Here is a 21,256-nt window from a genome sequence, read left to right on the forward strand (position 1 = left end):
TTTCGGTAGGTTCTTAAAAACAGCAGTGAACTCCTGTTATATAAAGGACCTTTGAGTAGTGTTTCTTATACACTATATATGTCCTTAAAAACAGCAATGCACTCCTGTTGTATAGCGGATCTTTGAGTTGTGTTTAATATCCACCATGTCCTAAAGACAGCAATGCACTCCTGTTATATAGAGGATCTTTGATTAGTGCTTTTTCAGTAGGTTCTTAAAAACAGCAGTGCACTCCTGTTGTATAGAGGATCTTTGAGTTGTTTAATATCCACCATGTCATTAAAAACAGCAGTGCACTCCTGGTCATATAGAGGATCTTTGATTAGTGCTTTTTCAGTAGGTTCTTAAAAACAGCAGTGCACTCCTGGTATATAGAGGATCTTTGAGTTGTTTAATAACCACCATGTCCTTAAAAACAGCAGTGCACTCCTGGTATATAGAGGATCTTTGATTAGTGCTTTTTCGGTAGGTTCTTAAAAACAGCAGTGAACTCCTGTTATATAAAGGACCTTTGAGTAGTGTTTCTTATACACTATATATGTCCTTAAAAACAGCAATGCACTCCTGTTGTACAGCGGATCTTTGAGTTGTGTTTAATATCCACCATGTCCTAAAGACAGCAATGCACTCCTGTCTGTTATATAGAGGATCTTTGATTAGTGCTTTTTCAGTAGGTTCTTAAAAACAGCAGCGCACTCCTGGTATATAGAGGATCTTTGAGTTGTTTAATATCCACCATGTCCTTAAAAACAGCAGTGCACTCCTGGTCATATAGAGGATCTTTGATTAGTGCTTTTTCGGTAGGTTCTTAAAAACAGCAGTGAACTCCTGTTATATAAAGGACCTTTGAGTAGTGTTTCTTATACACTATATATGTCCTTAAAAACAGCAATGCACTCCTGTTGTATAGCGGATCTTTGAGTTGTGTTTAATATCCACCATGTCCTAAAGATAGCAATGCACTCCTGTTATATAGAGGATCTTTGATTAGTGCTTTTTCAGTAGGTTCTTAAAAACAGCAGTAAATTCCTGTTGTATAAAGGATCTTTGAGTTGTTTAATATCCACCATGTCCTTAAAAACAGCAGTGCACTCCTGGTATATAGAGGATCTTTGAGTAGTGTTTTTTCAGTAGGTTCTTATAAACAGCAGTGAACTCCTGTTTAATAAAGGATCTTTGAGTTGTGTTTCTTATACACTATATATGTCCTTAAAAACAGCAATGCACTTCTGTTGTATAGAGGATCTTTGAGTTGTGTTTAATATCCACCATGTCCTTAAAAACAGTAATGCACTCCTGTTATATAGAGGATCTTTGATTAGTGTTTTTTTTCAGTAGGTTCTTAAAAACAGCAGTGCACTCCTGGTATATAGAGGATCTTTGAGTTGTGTTTAATATCCACCATGTCCTTAAAGACAGCAATGCACTCCTGGTATATAGAGGATCTTTGATTGGTGCTTGTTCAGTAGGTTCTTAAAAACAGCAGTGAACTCCTGTTATATAAAGGATCTTTGAGTAGTGTTTTTTATACACTATATATGTCCTTAAAAACAGCAGTGCACTCCTGTTATATAGAGGATCTTTGAGTTGTGTTTACTATCCACCATGTCCTTAAAAACAGCAGTGCCCTTTTGTCCTTTAGAGTGTTTTTGAGTAGTTTTTTTTAGCAGTAAAACAAAAATAAACAAAGAAATATTAAGACTATGGACCTCATTCAACCTTCAACCACCTTCTTGGTTATTCAATAAAAGAAAAACATTGTAAAAGCGTCCAACAAATTCGTACTCGAGTACAGACACACACATTTATTGTTTCAGTTTAATAATAAAATAAACTTTATAACTTTATAATTTGTTTTAACCAGAGAAATTAAGAAAACCGTTTTATTGTATATATTTTATACCCCAACTAAAAGGAATGTGAATGGTTGTTTTGCTGTGTTTCACACCTCACATAAAACACGTTTTTCAAAATAAAATGTCGATAAGACCAAATGCAGAACCTGTTAGGAGGCCAGTTTGTTTGGATTGAAGCTTTCATCCACGCTACTTGTTGAAATGAATGACGTTGACCTAAAAACACATCCGAGTGTGCGTGGAGAAAAAGGAGAGCGTGTGGTGAGGACCCCCCCGCCCCCCCTCCCTCACCCCCTCCCTGAGTAAACTGGGCCCAGCATCTGTTTGTCTTTCCCACTTAACGACCTCTTGCTATATCCAACCTCTACTTATTCCTCACGCTGGCTGCCACCGGCCTTGGGAGGAGCGTGTGCCTTTGCCCTGGGCGCCAGACCAGGCACTGACATCCACAAGGAGAAACTTAAAAGAGGGGGGGGGGAGAGCAAAGTTATACCAAGCGTATTGGGGTGTTACCATTTAGTGGTCAATTGTACGGAATATGTACTGTACTGTGCAATTGTTAGAATAAATATGTGTAAGTTATCACACAACTCTTATGCTTAAAGGCCGTTGCTATAGTTATTAGCTATTGTGCTCAAGTTGTACTTTTCCATCTGTGCAAGGACAAAACTTGTTATCAGTCACGGCATATGAAGGGTGGCCTCGCCGCAGATATTTTGTTTGTCTTAGCCCGCTAACAGCCAATGACGAAGCAGAGACAAGGCAATCACAAGAACCCCCAGCACATTCCGTCACGTATTGTGCGTACTGGAAGCTGCTTTGCATGAAATGTGTGGCCACTCCCTTTATAAGCGGCCTCAGTGATGTAACCAGGGACCTCCCAAATAAATAGAGGAGCACATGGGCTGGACTTTAGAGCGTTGGTTGGTTCTGTAACTAGACTACAGCCCAAAACGTTTCTCCTCATTGAGCTAAATGTAACTCTGTCTCTGCATGATTCCTTGCTTCTTGTCTTGTTTAATAGATGTCATCAGTGTTTGAACCTGACAGCAAACTACTAATAAAAGTTTCAATCAATCAAACCAGCAGCAGCAGTGAAGAGCAGAAACTTCCAGTTTTAACCACACGAGGGCGCCCTGGCGCAGGTCAGAACCGCAGGTTATTGCAGCTCGTAAGAAGGCCTATTTATGCCCCAAGAAGTCGTATAGTTTGTCAAACGTGTAATCTGCACATTTTTATTGCTGAAAATACAAACAACGTGACAGCAAAAAAGTTTTTTTTTTTTTTTTTTGCACATGAATCAACATGTCACAAGTTTTACAGTCCGCGTGACTTTTTTCCTTTTCCAGGTCGCTGTCAGCCAATGATGAAATGAGTGTGGCTTCTCGACTCTATAACTCCATAAAAAGCATAGCTGTCATGAAATAAATCCTCTTCTCGATGCTGCTGACTAAGCAGAGCGTGCAGCCAGCGCTCACCCACGCGGCGAGTTCAACGAGGTTGCGGAGGTCAGCACGGATGCGGCAAACACAACATGTCGGACTTTTTTCAAAAACTGAAAATACATGCTTTTATTTTGATAAAGGTGTGGGGTCACCCACATATGTGGTCCTCTCCAAGGTTTCTCATAGTCATTCACATCGACGTCCCATTGGGGTTGTGAGTTTTTCCTTGCCCTTATGTGGGCTCTGTACCGCGGATGTCGTTGTGGCTTGTGCAGCCCTTTGAGACACTTGTGATTTAGGGCTATATAAATAAACATTGATTGATTGATTGGCATTGATTGATTTATTTTAAATTACGCCGAGACGCAATCGTGTACATGGATGTTCTTTTTTTTTTAGAATTTTATAAACCTTTATTTATAAATTTCAACATTTACAAACAGTTGAGAAATAATAATCAAAGTAAGTATAAAAACAGTACAGAACAGCGCCAGGGGGTTGTAAATTCAAAGTAACTAAAATAGAATGCAATATATATATATATATATATATATATATATATATATATATATATATATATATATATATATATATATATATATATATATATATATATATACTTTGTTTGTTTGTTTATATATATATATAAACAAACAAAGTGCAAAGCCATAGGCTCACTCAATTTCAGTAAATAACTTAAATTTGGAACACAGCATCATCGTTTTCACAGCTTTTTGGTTGTTAGAGGTAGAGAATGTTTTAACGTAGAGTTCTAATTCTTTTTTAAAGGCACATAAAACAGGTCGGGTATTGAGAAACTTGCATTTATGAATATAAAACTTAGCCAATAGTATCATGAGGTTGCAAAAAGGTCAAATTCCCTTTTTTTCATATAGTGTAAATCCAAATAGCACGTTTTTAAAACAAAGCACAAATGTGTCATGAATATTGTCCAGGATGTAACGTATGGTTAGTAGTGTGTATTTTCACAATAAATCACTTTGTAGTACGTACACTAAGCCAGCAGGTAGCAATGTCACTTTGTTGTTGTTGTCGAAGAACCGCTAACCTCAAATGCTTCTCTAAAAAGCGTCATTTGAATATGTTTTTTTTCAGCGTGTTTTATGAAGTATGTGCACAAAAGTAAAATGTATATACAGGTCACGTTAACAGCGTCGTAAATAAATGCCAGAATCGCTATCTCGGGCCACCATTTTGCTCCGGTAATGACGTCATTGGCTCGCGCATGCTCAGACTGGACATTTAAAATGTTTAATTTTCAACGCTCACACTAAAACACTTGTTTGAAAAAAAAGAGAAAACACATTTTGAGTCAAAATGCGACTGTTATGGAAACAGACAAAAATAAAAATGTATAAATAAAGCGCCCAATTAGAATGTGATCAGTTGCTATCCTGCTCATTAGCCACGAGAGGGCGTACGTGCACATACTGCCTCACACTATATACTTAAATGTTACTTTATCAACGCTCACACAAAAACGTTTGTTAAAAAATAGCAACTCGCATTTTGGGGCAAAAATTTGTGATTTTTGAGGTTCCAAAATGCAACTGTCATGTAACCAATGGATAAAATACTTTAAAAAAAACAAAAAATGTATATACAGGTCACATTAACAGTGTCGTAAATAAATGCCAGAATCGCTATCTCGGGCCACCATTTTGCTTCGGTTATGACGTCATTGGCTCGCGCATGCTCACACTGGACATTTAAAATGCTTAATTTTCAACGCTCACACTAAAACGCTTGTTTTAAAAAAGAGAGAAAACACATTTTGAGTCATAATGCGACTGTTATGGAAACAGACAAAATAAAAATGTATAAATAAAGCGCCCAATTAAAATGCGGTCAGTTGCTATTCTGCTCACAGCCACGAGAGGGCGTACGTGCACATACTGCCTCACACTATATACTTAAATGTTACTTTATCAACGCTCACAAAAAAACGTTTGGTAAAAAATTTTGAGGTTCCAAAATTCAACTGTCATGTAACCAATGGGTAAAACACTTAAAAAAAGGTATATACTGGTCACATTAACAGCGTCGTAAATAAATGCCAGATCATAAAGATAATGCCAGAATCGATATGTCGGGCCGCCATGTTGCTTAGGTTATGACGTCATTGGCTCGCACATGCTCACATTGGACTTTTAAAAATGTTTCGTTTTCAACGCTCACACTAAAATACTTCTTTTTAAAAATAAATAAATAAATAAATGAGAAAACACTTACATTTTTAGTCAAAATACGACTGTTATGGAAACGGACAAAATAAAAATGTATAAATAAAGCGCCCAATTAGAATGCAGTCAGTTGCTATTCTGCTCACAGCCAGGAGAGGGCGTACGTGCACATACTACTTAAATGTTACTTTATCAACGATCACACAAAAACGTTTGTTAAATAATAGTAACTCACATTTTGGGGCAAATATTTGTGATTTTTTTAAAGGTTCCATAATGCAACTGTCATGTAACCAATGGATAAAACAAACATTAAAAAAAAAAAAAAGATAATGCCGGAATCGATATCTCGGGCCTCCTTTTTTTGCTTCGGTTATGACGTCATGGGCTCGCGCATGCTCACACTGGACATTTAAAATGTTTAATTTTCAACGCTCACACTAAAAAGCTCGTTTAAAAAAAATGAGAAAACACTTACATTTTGAGTCAAAATGCGACTGTTTAGAAACAGACCAAATAAAAATGTATAAATAAAGCGCCCAATTAGAATGCAGTCAGTTGCTATTCTGCTCACAGCCACGAAAGGGCGTACGTGCACATACTGCCCACACTATACTCTTAAATGTTACTTTATCAACGCTCACACAAAAATGTTTGGTAAAAAATAGTAACTCGCAGTTTGAGCCAAATATATCTGATTTTAGAGGTCCCAAAATGCGACTGTTATGGAAACAGAGGAAATAGAAATGTATAGATAAAGCGCCCAATTAGAATGTGGTCAGTTGCAATTCTGCTTTCAGCCACGAGAGGGCGTACGTGCACATACTGCCTCACACTATCCACTTCGGTTATGACGTAATTGGTTCGCGCATGCTCACACTGGACATTTAAAATGTTTCGTTTTCAACGCTCACACTAAAACGCTTTTTAAAAAAAAAAAAAAAAAAAAGAGAAAACACGTACATTTTGAGTAAAAATGCGACTGTTATGGAAACAGACGAAATAAAAATGTATAAATAAAGCGCCCAATTAGAATGCAGTCAGTTGCTATTCTGCTCACAGCCAGGAGAGGGCGTACGTGTACATACTGCCTCACACGATACCCTTAAATGTTACTTTATCAACGCTCACACAAAAACGTTTGGTAAAAAACAGTAACTCGCAATTTGAGCCAAATATTTCTGATTTTCGAGGTCCCAAAATGGGAATGTTATGGAAACAGACAAAATAAAAATGTATAAATAAAGCGCCCAATTAGAATGCGGTCTGTTGCTATTCTGCTCACAGCCACGAGAGGGCGTACGTGCACATACTGCCTCACACTATACACTTCAAATGTTACCTTATCAACTCACACAAAAATGCTTGTTATAAGATAATAACTTACATTTTGAGGCAAATAATTGTGATTTTTTTTTTAGGCTCCAAAATGCGACTGTCATGTAACCAATGGATAAAACAAAAATGTTTTTGTATAAGAAAGCCAGATTGTTGTTTTTGCTAGTTATTAATGTATTAATTGACATTTCACAACATTTAACACGTTTTCGCACCATTTAAATATTATTTTTAAATAAAAAAATGCAAGACAACCCTTTTTTAACACAAACTGGCAACACTGAACCAATGTTTATTCATTTTCTATACCGATAAGCTGGAGCCTATCCCAGCTGATTTGGGCAGCCTGTCAACCACAGGACACATCACAAACAGGCATTCATACCTACGGACAATTTAGCGTCTCCAATTAACAACAACATGCATGTTTGTGGGCTGTGGGAGTAAGAAGACCCACACAAGGAGATATTCCAACAGAGATTCAAACCAGGATCTCCTGACAGTGAGGGCAAGCGTGTTAACCATCGAATGGCAGCATTAAAAAAAACTAAGTCACGTGACAGTGCAGCTGAATAATGCTACAAACTTGACTGCTTCTTGAGGTGTAAGCTGGAAAACATTCACAAGTCGTTAAAAAAAAAAAAGTGTCCCTGCAGGTGTCAGAGTGCGGGCGGCGAGTCTTTGTGGTTCAGGTCTGACGCAGACAAGTCAGGAGGTGGCGTAGGAGGATTGGAGGGAGGCTGCATGTCGCTGCTGGGCCTCCTCACCTGAAGGGGGCTCCACCTCTGCGACAGCTTCCTCCTCACGCTCCTCTTCTTGGGCTTACGTGCTCGTCTCCTCCTCTCCTCGGCCGGCAGGGCGCGCTCGCTTAATGTGTCTGAGGACTCGTCGATGTAGGCCAGGTTCTCCCCGAAGAAGTCCAGCAGCTGACAAGCGCCTGAGGGCTCATCGTTGAGGACTATGTTGGGACGGTGAGGAGGAAGAGGAGCGAGGGAGGAATGCTTCATTTCTTCCTTGGCCTTGTCTTGTGAGGAGGCTCCGCCTCCTTCAACGTCACACACCGGACGGCGGGCCCGGAACCAGCGGAGATCCGAGAAAGACGAGGACGCGGAGGAGATGTCAGACCTGGAGTCGAAGGGCGACTCGGAGCCTGAGAGGGAGCCCTCCCGCCCGGCCGCTTCTGGAGAGTCCAGCTCGGAGGCGGAGTTAGCGACGGGCATGGAGAAGGACCGCAGCAGCAGGTGAGGTAAGGACCGCCTCCCCACCTGCTGCTGCAAACCGGGCTCGGCGGGCCTGGCTCGAGGAATGGTCCCGCCTCCCACTCCGGCAGCGCTGAGCCGCGACCGAGGTTTGGACATCATCTTCCTCTCCAGGGAGGAGCCGAGCACCTCCAGGCGGCCCATGGAGCCGGAGAGGCCGGCCCAGTGGTTGGGAAGGTGCCCGTTCTCCGCCCCGCTCCTCTGCCGGTATCCCAGCGTGCCCTGGGCTCCGCGGCGGATGCGACGGCGCTCGCTGCGCTTCCAGCGGCGGCGCTGCAGGAGGAAGGGGTCGTTGAACTCCAGCGGGTTGGGGAGGCGGAAGTCCTTGGACATGTGCTGGGTCCAGTCTGTGGCGTGGGCTCGCAACTCCTCCATCTGTGCGACAAACATCAACCATACTTGTTCCTCACAACCGTACAACATTCTGCTATTGTTAGAATAAATATGTGTAAGTTATCACACAACTCTTATGCTTAAAGGCCGTTGCTATAGTTATTATCAATTGTGCTGAAGTTGTACTTTTCTATCTGTGCAAAGGCACAACTTGCAATCTTGGATTGCGAGTCGTCTCGTATCAGTGTTTGTGTCCAGACCCGGCCTGCTGACTGCCAAGGGCGAACATCGAGTACCGTGACGCAGACAAAGCAGAGACAGGGCGATATCACGAGTGTCAGCACATTTGCATTTCTGAATAATCATATATTGTGTCTAACTGGGGCTGCTGAAATTACCCTCCAGTGATGTAACCAGGGACCTCCCAAATAAATAGAGGAGCACGTGGGACTGTACCTTAGAGCGTAGGTTGGAACTGTAACTGAGTGTACAGCCCAATGCGTCTCTCCTCATGAGTACAATTGAACTGTCTCTGCATGATTCCTTGCTTCTTGTCCGTTTAATAGATGTCATCAGTGTTTGAACCTGACAGCTATCAACACAATATCAGACAACTATGTAATTTTTAGTCTCTTAAATATTCATAAAACCTTTTTAACATGTGTTTACATGTGCAAACACTTGAACATAAGACAGTTTCCTGGCAAAATTCTTAGGAGGTGAATACGGTTTTAGAGAAAGTGTCATGACAAACGCTTGATCAATGTTACATTTCTTGGCTTCTTCTTCTACACAAAAACTCAACAGCACCTCTGCTGGTGGCAGCCAGGTAGCACACTCCACTTTGCCCTAATTTATGTGATAATATTAATACTCCTCTTGTATTTCTAGCCTTCTTGAGACATGAAGAAGGAAAAGTATCTTCCATATGAGGAGGTGTGAACAAGTGATGACATAAATCATGGTCCCAATAACATTGCATCTAATAGACAATGTCTCATTTGCACCCCTGCTGGTCAAAATGAGGGTGGTCCCAAAAAGGAGGAATTTTTCAAATTGACTGTGTGCCGCTTTTAAAAGTGCTTCACCTCTGGTCAACATATGAAATAACAAGTGTGTGTAAGAAATTGAAATGTGCACCTTTTGCCCAAAATTAATTAATACAATTAAATACATATGTATATAGAGACATACTGTAATAACTTGAAGTAAATAATAAAGATTAAAAAACAATTACAAACAAAACATTTAAAAAAATAATGAATGAACTAAAAGCAGTCTTTTTCTCACAATGTGTCAATTTCTCATATTATTTCTGTTTCTGTAATATTGCAATATTTTCTCGTAAAATTATTACTTTTTTATGTAAAATTGTGACTTTTTAATGCAATATGGTGACATTTGTCATAAAAAAATTCTGACTTTTATCACAATATTGCCATTTTTTTTGTTGTTCTTGTAAAATAGTGAATTTTTTTTGAGTAAAATTATGACTTTTGTCATCATTTTGCCGAGTAAAATTTTGATTATTATTATATCGCCAAAATGTTAAAGTTTTCTTATAAAATTGGGACTTTGTCGAATAAAATTACGACTCTTCATAAAATTGCCAAAATGTTAAGCTTTTCTTGTAAAACTGCGACTGTTATTGAGTACAATTCGAACTTTTATCATAACATTGCACAAATGTTCAGTTTTTCTTGTAAAATTTTGACTTGCGTTGAGTGACGACTTTTATTACAATAAGTTTTTCTTGTGAAATTGTGACCTTTTTCTTGTAAAAATTCCAACTCATTTTTCACAAGAAGCTTTTTTTTCTTCATATTTGCATAGTATGTATATATTATTAATGTTGTAAATACACTTCTTTATATATCTAGAAAGGGTGGTTCTAAAGAGGGAGGCATTTTTCGGAGGTCTCAATAAGGTAACATATACATGAATATGTGTGTGTGTGTGTGTTCCTGTATTTCTAGCCTTCTTGAGACATGAAGAAGGAAAAGTATCTTCCATATGAGGAGGTGTGAACAAGTGATGACATAAATCATGGTCCCAATAACATTGCATCTAATAGACAATGTCTCATTTGCACCCCTGCTGGTCAAAATGAGGGTGGTCCCAAAAAAGGAGGGATTTTTTTAAAGTGACTGTGTGTCGCTTTTAAAAGTGCTCCCCCTCTGGTCAACATATGAAATAACAAGTGTGTGTAAGAAATTGAAATGTGCACCTTTTGCCCAAAATTAATTAATACAATTAAATAAATATGTATATAGAGACATACTGTAATAACTTGAAGTAAATAATAAAGATTAAAAAACCATTACAAACAAAACATTTTAAAAAATAATGAATGAACTAAAAGCAGTCTTTTTCTCACAATGTGTCAATTTCTCATATTATTTCTGTTTCTGTAATATTGCAATCTTTTCTCGTAAAATTATTACTTTTTTATGTAAAATTGTTACTTTTTAATGCAATATGGTGACATTGTTCTTGTAAAATAGTGACATTTTTTTGAGTAAAATGATGACTATTGTCATCATATTGCCGAGTAAAATTCCGATTACTATTATAATATTGCCAAAATGTTAAAGTTTTCTTATAAAATTGTGACTTTGGTCGAGTAAAATGACGACTCTTCATAAAATTGCCAACATTTTAAGCTTTTCTTGTAAAATTGCGACTGTTATTGAGTAAAATTCCAACTTTTATCATAATATTGCACAAATGTTCAGTTTTTCTTTTCAAATTTTGACTTGCGTTGAGTAAAATGACGACTTTTATTACAATAAGTTTTTCTTGTGAAATTGTGACCTTTTTCTTGTAAAAATTCCAACTCATTTTTCACAAGAAGCTTTTTTTCCTTCATATTTGCATAGTATGTATATATTATTAATGTTGTAAATACACTTCTTTATATATCTAGAAAGGGTGGTTCTAAAGAGGGAGGCATTTTTCGGAGGTCTCAATAAGGTAACATATACATGAATATGTGTGTGTGTGTGTTCTTGTATTTCTAGCCTTCTTGAGACATGAAGAAGGAAAAGTATCTTCCATATGAGGAGGTGTGAACAAGTGATGACATAAATCATGGTCCCAATAACATTGCATCTAATAGACAATGTCTCATTTGCACCCCTGCTGGTCAAAATGAGGGTGGTCCCAAAAAAGAAGGGATTTTTTAAAGTGACTGTGTGTCGCTTTTAAAAGTCTTTCCCCTTGGTCAACATATGAAATAACAAGTGTGTGTAAGAAATTGAAATGCGCCCCCTTTTGGCCAAAATTAATTAAGAAAATAAATAAATATGTATATAGAGACATACTGTAATAACTTGAAGTAAATAATGATGATTAAAAACTAATTACAAACAAAAAATTCAAAAAATAATAAATTACCTAAAAGCAGTCTTTTTCTTACAATGTGTCGACTTTTTTCTTATAAAATTGGGCACAATTTCTCATATTCTTTCTGTAATATTGCAATATTTTCTCATAAAATTATTACTTTTTTATGTAAAATTATTACTTTTTAATGCACAATGGTGACATTTGTCATAAAAAATTCGGATTTTTATCACAACATTGCCATTTTTTGTTGTTCTTGTAAAATAGTGACATTTTTTTGAGTAAAATGATGACTTTTGTCATCATTTTGCAGAGTAAAATTCCGATTACTATTATAATATTGCAAAAATGTTAAAGTTTTCTTATAAAATTGTGACTTTGGTCGAGTAAAATGACGACTCTTTTCATAAAATTGCCAACATTTTAAGCTTTTCTTGTAAAATTGCGACTGTTATTGAGTAAAATTCCAACTTTAATCATAACATTGCACAAATGTTCAGTTTTTCATGTCAAATTTTGACTTGCGTTGAGTAAAATGACGACTTTTATTACAATAAGTTTTTCTTGTGAAATTGTGACCTTTTTCTTGTAAAAATTCCAACTCATTTTTCACAAGAAGCTTTTTTTCCTTCATATTTGCATAGTATGTATATATTATTAATGTTGTAAATACACTTCTTTATATATCTAGAAAGGGTGGTTCTAAAGAGGGAGGCATTTTTCGGAGGTCTCAAGAAGGTAACATATACATGAATGTGTGTGTGTGTGTGTTCTTGTATTTCTAGCATCCTTGAGACACGAAGAAGGTAAAGTATCTTCCATATGAGGAGGTGTGAACAAGTGATGACATAAATCATGGTCCCAATAACATTGCATCTAATAGACAATGTCTCATTTGCACCCCTGCTGGTCAAAATGAGGGTGGTCCCAAAAAAGAAGGGATTTTTTAAAGTGACTGTGTGTTGCTTTTAAAAGTCTTCCCCCTTGGTCAACATATGAAATAACAAGTGTGTGTAAGAAATTGAAATGCGCCCCCTTTTGGCCAAAATTAATTAAGAAAATAAATAAATATGTATATAGAGACATACTGTAATAACTTGAAGTAAATAATGATGATTAAAAACCAATTACAAACAAAAAATTCAAAAAATAATAAATTACCTAAAAGCAGTCTTTTTCTTACAATGTGTCGACTTTTTTCTTATAAAATTGGGAACAATTTCTCATATTCTTTCTGTAATATTGCAATATTTTCTCATAAAATTATTACTTTTTTATGTAAAATTATTACTTTTTAATGCACAATGGTGACATTTGTCATAAAAAATTCGGATTTTTATCACAACATTGCCATTTTTTGTTGTTCTTGTAAAATAGTGACATTTTTTTGAGTAAAATGATGACTTTTGTCATCATTTTGCAAAGTAAAATTCCGATTACTATTATAATATTGCAAAAATGTTAAAGTTTTCTTATAAAATTGTGACTTTGGTCGAGTAAAATGACGACTCTTTTCATAAAATTGCCAACATTTTAAGCTTTTCTTGTAAAATTGCGACTGTTATTGAGTAAAATTCCAACTTTTATCATAACATTGCACAAATGTTCCGTTTTTCTTGTCAAATTTTGACTTGCGTTCAGTAAATAGACGACTTTTATTACAATAAGTTTTTCTTGTGAAATTGTGACCTTTTTCTTGTAAAAATTCCAACTCATTTTTCACAAGCTTTTTTTTCCTTCATATTTGCATAGTATGTATATATTATTAATGTTGTAAATACACTTCTTTATATATCTAGAAAGGGTGGTTCTAAAGAGGGAGGCATTTTTCGGAAGTCTCAAGAAGGTAACATATACATGAATATGTGTGTGTGTGTTCTTGTATTTCTACCTTCTTGAGACATGAAGAAGGAAAAGTATCTTCCATATGAGGAGGTGTGAACAAGTGATGACATAAATCATGGTCCCAATAACATTGCATCTAATAGACAATGTCTCATGTGCACCCCTGCTGGTCAAAATGAGGGTGGTCTCAAAAAAGGAGGGATTTTTTTAAAGTGACTGTGTGTCGCTTTTAAAAGTGCTCCCCCTCTGGTCAACATATGAAATAACAAGTGTGTGCAAGAAATTGAAATGCGCCCCCTTTAGGCCAAAATTCATTAAGAAAATAAATAAATATGTATATAGAGACATACTGTAATAACTTGAAGTAAATAATTAAGATTAAAAACCAATTACAAACTAAAAGTTCAAAATATAATAAATTACATAAAAGCAGTCTTTCTCACAATGTGTTGACTTTTTTCTTATTAAATTGGGAACAATTTCTCATATTCTTTCTGTAATATTGCAATATTTTCTCAAAAATTAATACTTTTTTATGTAAAATTATTACTTTTTAATGCACAATGGTGACATTTGTCATAAAAAAATCTGACTTTTATCACAATATTGCCATTTTTTGTTGTTGTTCTTGTAAAATAGTGACTTTTTTTGAGTAAAATTTCGATTATTATAATATTGCCAAAATGTTAGTTTTCTTATAAAATTGTGACTTTTGTCGAGTAAAATTACGACTCTTCATAAAATTGCCAAAATGTTAAGCTTTTCTTGTAAAACTGCGACTGTTATTGTGTACAGTTCGAACTTTTATCATAACATTGCACAAATGTTCCGTTTTTCTTGTAAAATTTTGACTTGCGTGGAGTAAAATTAAGACTTTTATTATAATACGTTTTTCTTGTGAAATTGTGACCTTTTTCTTGTAAAAAATACAACTCATTTTTCACAACAAGCTTTTTTTTATATTTGCATAGTATGTATATATTATTAATGTTGTAAATACACTTCTTTATATATCTAGAAAGGGTGGTCCTAAAGAGGGAGGCATTTTTCAGAGGTCTCAAGAAGGTAACAAATACAAGTGTGTGTGTGTGTGTGTATGTGTGTGTGTGTTTTGCCTCAGCACGGGTCTTCTTGGACAGCACACGCAGCCAATTGCCAATCATGGTAAGGATGGAGGCAAAGTAGGCCAGACCAAACACGATCCATAACCACACCAGAGGTTTGAAGAAGAGCCCGCCCGCATGACTCCCATCTGGACACACACACACACACACACACACACACACACACACACACACACACACACACACACACACACACACACACACACACACACACACACACACACACACGCGACAGCAGGGTTGTGTCAAAAATGACAGTCTTGGACATTTCCTGACCATTTTTCCCTCAAGGTCATTTAACAGACAACATATTTAGAAGTGGTATATCTGCAGTGTGGCGTACAAACACCTGGCACAAAGTCTCCAAAGCCCACGGTGGTGAGCGTGATGACCACAAAGTAGAGCGACTCCAGGAAGGACCAGTCCTCAGACTCCTGGAAGACCACGGTGGGCACGGCGAGGAAGATGAGGCAGCCGACCAGGATGGAGAGCACAGCAGAGCTGACTCGCACGGTGGTGGGCCGCACTTTACGTTTCTAACACAGCAAACCATCAATTAGTCAATCTGATCCATCACTCATTTTGTCGTCAAAAAGTAATATTTTCTAACATTTAAAGCTTTTTACCAGTGGTGTGCCTGCTGGCCTCTAACATAACCAGGAATCATCATCATAATTAAAGATAAAAGTTATTTACTTTCCCTGAAAAATGTAAAAGTATTCATATTGTCTTCATGTCATATTATGCTCCCTCCAGTGCTGTTGTTTTTAAATTAGAGTTGTTATCCAATCAGAATTCAGCTAGCTTATGTTGCCATGCTGTACCAAATCTGCCTGCAGAATCAACAATGTCTATGTGCACTGTAAGTGAACGGCCACATACAGTTGATAGATAATTGCCATAGCCAATCAGATCATGAGTTGTTGTCATTAAGGCCTTCGAGCTGGCCTCACGTTGAACGTGACATTTGAGAACACATACAGTTGATAGACAGTTGCGATAGCCAATCAGATCACAAGTTGTTGACAGTAGCCTATCTAGGTAGCCTGATGTTAACCAGACTGTGATTGGATGCTCACTTGTCACTCCAAAGTGAGTATCCAATCACAAGTTGCAGTTTGTGGAATGCTTCCCCTGACCACCTGAGGGCGCCACAGACTGTGCATGCTTTTAAAAAAGGCTTAAAAACCCTTCTTTTTAAAAAAGCCTTTTTTTTTTTTTTTTAGATATATGTGTGCTAGTTCTAGCTACCGTATTTATCGGACTATAAGTCGCAGTTTTTTTCATAGTTTGGCCGGGGGTGCGACTAATACTCAGGAGCAACTTATGTGTGAAATTATTATTACATTACCGTAAAATATCAAATAATATAATTTAGCTTATTCACGTAAGAGACTAGACGTGTAAGATTTCATGGGATTTAGCGATTAGGAGTGACAGATTGTTTGGTAAACGTATAGCATGTTCAATATGTTATAGTTATTTGAATGACTCTTACCATAATATGTTACGTTAACATATCAGGCACGTTCCCAGTTGGTTATTTATGCCTCATATAACGTACACTTATTTAGCCTGTTGTTCACTATTCTTTATTTATTTTAAATTGCCTTTCAAATGTCTATTCTTGGTGTTGGGTTTTATCAAATACATTTTCCCCAAAAATGCGACTTATACTCCAGTGCGACTTACATGTTTTTTCCTTCTTTATTATGCATTTTCAGCCGGTGCGACTTATACTCCGGAGTGACTTATACTCCGAAAAATACGGTATTAGGCTGTTCTAGTTTTTTAAATTATTTTAATGCACTGTAGCACTTTGAGGTTGTTTGCTCAATGTAAAGTGCTTTTACAAATAAAATCTATTATTATTATTATTATTATTGTGAGACCATGTCGGCCAACTCAGCGGAAGCTAGCTCGGCTGTTCTGGCGATGAAACGCTCGCCATTTCCACTCGAATAAGCCAACGACGAGCGGCACCACTGGCTTATACGGCGTCGAATAGATGCTAGAAATTGTGAGTTCAAATATTTTATTTCTTTATTTTTCACGTTTAATGTTTTTTTTACAATTTTAATTTAGACAGTACCAAATAAGATATGTTTTAATTGCTGATGCGGGTTTATTTTATTTTTTAAATACGCCAGAAAATAACCCGTTTTGTACATTGTTGATGTGTTTCAATACTCAGTAGTGCGTAAATGTGTTTCAATACACAGTAGTGCGTAAATGTGTTTCTGTATAATATTTCTCCAGCAATTGTCATGTTTTGAGAGGTCATCATTGAAGTCGCACATCACTGAAGGCTGAGGTGGGAAACGCACGGCCCGCCACTGCTTTTTAGATATTGCAAAAAACGTGGATTTCATTTCTACATGCTTGTAACTGCAGCAGTTTTCCACTTCTCTAGTGTTAATAAAAATGCACAAATAGTGTCAAAGTGTTTATGTTGGATCAGACTTCTCAGTGCTGCAGACACAATGACCTTGACCAGCACTTTGTCACACTGCTCAGCTTACATTCTCATACATTTACCAACTTACATTTGTATCAAAAGCTTCTTAAAGGTGCTTTTAAAGAGTGCTGCTGCACACAAAGTGAGTTCACATCATGCATTTCTTTTTACATTTTAGGGCTGGGACATTTGGGCAAAAATCCAAATGACGATTAATTGAACCTTCTACTTTGATTCATTATTCTACAGTTTATTCTCTAAATATTTGTATTAATATGAAACTGAAAAGAACATGCACAGATGAGCAATGATGGGGTTTTACTTAAACAATGGATGGAAAACACATTCCTCAGGCCAGGCCTCTAACAATTAAATAAATAATGGCTATTTTATTTACTTAAGTTCATTTGAATCTTACAGTTGTTATTTTGGAGAGTTCTGTGATCTTGTAACATAAAAATAAAACATATTTTAATATTTTGTCGATGGAAAGGTATGTCACAGCCCCTACGTGTCATCTTTTGTTGCCAAGCAATTGTTTTGTTTTTTAGCGGTCAATAGAGTGTCCGCCCTGAGATCGGTAGGTTGTGAGTTCAAACCCCGGCCGAGTCAGACCATCCATTTTCTATCGCTTGTCCCTTTCGGGGTCGCGGAGGGCAACCCCGAAAGACTATAAAAATGGGAGCCATTACCTCCCTGCTTGGCATCAAGGGTTGGAATTGGGGGTTAAATAACCAAAAATAATTCCCGGGCGCGACCTCCGCTGTTGCCCACTGCTCCCCTCACCTCCCAGGGGGTGATCAAGGGTGATGGGTCAAATGCAGAGACTAATTTTGCCACACCTAGTGTGTGTGTGACAATCAGTGGTACTTTAACTTAACTTAACATCCGGTAAACTAGCATTTGAGGGAAAACACAACATTTAATGCTTCATGGACAAATTCCTTTGCCTTCACAGGTTGGTTCATGTGTGCTCAATATGTGGGGAGAAAATAGCAAACAAAACAAAAAAAAACTAATGTTGAAGACATTTCCAGAACAAACACCGCATTTGTGGAAAAAATACCCAGCTGGAGACGAGCGAAAAAGAGCAGTTTTTGGAACTGCCGCGGAAATCTGATAAGAGCAAAAAAACTCGGTGAGTCGTTTTTTTTTGTCTCGTGTCTGATTTCATAAATACTATTTCGTAGTGAAACTATACGTGGTGTTATCGTCATTTTAGGAGTTTGCGGCTCCAAGTGGGTTTCATTTGGTGAGAAATGGGCTCAAATGGCTCTTTGTATGCTGAAAGTTTTCACATTGTCATTATGGGGTATTGTGTGTAGAATTTTGAGGGCAACAATTAATTTATTCCATTTTGGAATAAGGCTGTAACATAACAAAATGTGTAAAAAGTGACATGCTGTGAATACTTTTATACATGTTTTTTTATTTAGTTTTTTTTATAAATTTGTGAAATAAAAAAAAAAAAAACTTTCACATTGTCACTATGGTGTATTGTGTGTAGAATTTTGAGGGCAAAAATTAATTTATTCCATTTTAGAATAAGGCTGTAACATAACGTGTGTAAAAAGTGACATGCTGCGAATACTTTTATACATGTTTTGTTTTGTTTTGTTTTGTTATAAATTTGTGAAATAATTAAAAAAAAACTTTCACATTGTCATTATGGGGTATTGTGTGTAGAATTTTGAGGGCAAAAATGAATGTATTCCATTTTGGAATAAGGCTGTAACATAACAAAATGTGTAAAAAGTGACGTGCTGTGAATACTTTTATACATGTTTTTTTTTGTTTTTTTTATAAATTTGTGAAATTAAAAAAAAAAACTTTCACATTTTCATTATGGGGCATTGTGAGTAGAATTTTGAGGACAAAAATGAATTTATTCCATTTTGGAACAAGGCTGTAACATAACAACATGTGAAAAAAGTGACATGCTGTGAATACTTTTATACATGTTTTTTACTAAATTTGTGAAAAAAACCCAAAAAACTTTCACATTGTCATTATGGGGTATTGTGTGTAGGATTTTGAGGGCAAAAATTAATTTATTTCATTTTGGATTAAGGCTGTAACATAACAAAATGTGTAAAAAGTGACGTGCTGTGAATACTTTTATACATGTTTTTTTTTTTTTAAATTTAATAAATTTGTGAAAAAAAAAAAAATGTTTACATTGTCATTATGGGGTATTGTATGTAGAATTTTGAGGGCAAAAATGAATTTATTCCATTTTGGAATAAGGCTGTAACATAAAAAAATGTGTAAAAAGTGACGTGCTGTGAATACTTTTATACATGTTTTTTTTAAAATAAATTTGTGAAATAAAAAAACATTTTTTTACATTGTCATTATGGGGTATTGTATGTAGAATTTTGAGGGCAAAAATGTATTCCATTTTGGAATAAGGCTGTAACATAACAAAATGTGTAAAAAGTGACGTGCTGTGAATACTTTTATACATGTTTTTTTTTTAATAAAGTTGTGAAATAAATAAAAAAATTTACATTGTCATTATGGGGTATTGTATGTAGAATTTTGAGGGCAAAAATTAATTTATTCCATTTAGGAATAAGGCTGTAACATAACAAAATGTGTAAACAGTGACGCGCTGTGAATACTTTCTGGATGGACTGTTTTTGGACAAACTGGGTTGAAATAAGGTTGTAAAAAAATTTAAATAAATAAAATGTAATTAACTTCCAGAGTAATGTGACGAGAACTCTTCTGTTGCTCTTCTTCCGAATATCCTAACTTTTTGTGCGCAGTGTACGAGTACATCACTGCTCCACCCGCAGGAACCATCCTCACCAGGAAGAGGGTCTCAATCTTGGCCACGGCCCTCCGCAGCACGGTGCCCATGTGGTCGCCCACTCCAGCCAGCAGGATGCCAAACATGGGGATGCCCACCAGGGCGTAGCAGAGGCAGAACAGCTGTCCGTACCACGTCCGAGGGGACAGGTTGCCAAAACCTGATGGAGAAAAGTTTGCCCCCGACGTCAGGAGGATGAGCGGGTGGTAAGCACTGCCTGGGTTTTACCTATGGTGGTAATGATGGCGCCGCAGAAGAAGAAGGCGGAGGCCACATCCCAGCGGCTGGTGAAGTTGGTGGAGATGCTGCTCACCTCCAAGCCTGCTTCCACGGCGGACGTGACTCCCTGCAAAGGCACAAAGAACATTGCGGAACATCAAATCAACATTTGGTGACAATCAGAAATACTTCACTGTAATAATAAAGTGAATATTTGATTTGCTGACCATGTTTTGAAAAAAGGCGACAGGAGATAATGGTGTGTCACAGTCACATTTTAATACAGCTGCATTGTTCTGGGGTCACACTTGTTAATAAAAAAAACACATTTTACCTCACCAAATGACTAATATAAAGTCGTCTCTCGTTTGTTGTTACTGACCTACTCAGTGTCCGCCCTGAGATGGGTAGGTTGTGAGTTCAAACCACGGCCGAGTCATACCAAAGACTATAAAAATGGGAGCCATTACCTCCCTGCTTGGCATTCAGCATCAAGGGTTGGAATTGGGGGTTCAATCACCAAAATGATTCCCGGGCGCGGCCACCGCTGCTGCCCACTGCTCCCCTCACCTCCCAGGGGGTGATATAGGGTGATGGGTCAAATGCAGAGAATAATTTCGCCACACCTAGTGTGTGTGTGACAATCATTGGTACTTTAACTTTAGCGGTTCCAAACATGAATTTACACAAAGTAGGAATTATTAATTATAAATGAAATATTTTCATAGTCAGAACATAAAAAACGGTTTACAACATTCTTAATATATTTTTCTTGCCATTAAAACATAAAATAACACCCTCTGGTCAACTTTACACTCTTTTAATCCAGTATAGTAATGTGGCCTGAGGCTGCGCCAATCGGTGGCCATGATACTGCTCTGATTGGCTTGGTCTCCTCAAAGTTAAAAGTGGAAAAAAAAGTAAAAATACCTATGATTGTCACACACACACTAGGTGTGGCGAAATTATTCTTTATTAAATTATTATGTATATAAATTATTCAAGTGGCCAATAC

General features: G+C 36.9%; 1 protein-coding gene across 1 annotated transcript in view; it reads right to left on the reverse strand.

Annotated features, from left to right (window-relative positions):
• Window positions 1-7,100: 7,100 nt before the first annotated feature.
• The window catches only part of kcnk4a (potassium channel, subfamily K, member 4a), a 38,350-nt gene continuing 24,194 nt past the window's right edge, over window positions 7,101-21,256 (reverse strand). Inside the window, exons 6-10 of the mRNA XM_061930346.2 lie at window positions 20,251-20,368; window positions 20,022-20,182; window positions 15,099-15,285; window positions 14,741-14,877; window positions 7,101-8,477 (exon numbers count right to left, since the gene is read on the reverse strand). Of these exons, the coding sequence (XP_061786330.1) occupies window positions 7,503-8,477; window positions 14,741-14,877; window positions 15,099-15,285; window positions 20,022-20,182; window positions 20,251-20,368 (1,578 nt within the window). The 3' untranslated portion in view covers window positions 7,101-7,502. The remainder of the gene's footprint in view (window positions 8,478-14,740; window positions 14,878-15,098; window positions 15,286-20,021; window positions 20,183-20,250; window positions 20,369-21,256) is intronic.

Source organism: Nerophis lumbriciformis, linkage group LG36 (assembly GCF_033978685.3).
Source record: "Nerophis lumbriciformis linkage group LG36, RoL_Nlum_v2.1, whole genome shotgun sequence".
Lineage (NCBI taxonomy): Eukaryota > Metazoa > Chordata > Actinopteri > Syngnathiformes > Syngnathidae > Nerophis > Nerophis lumbriciformis.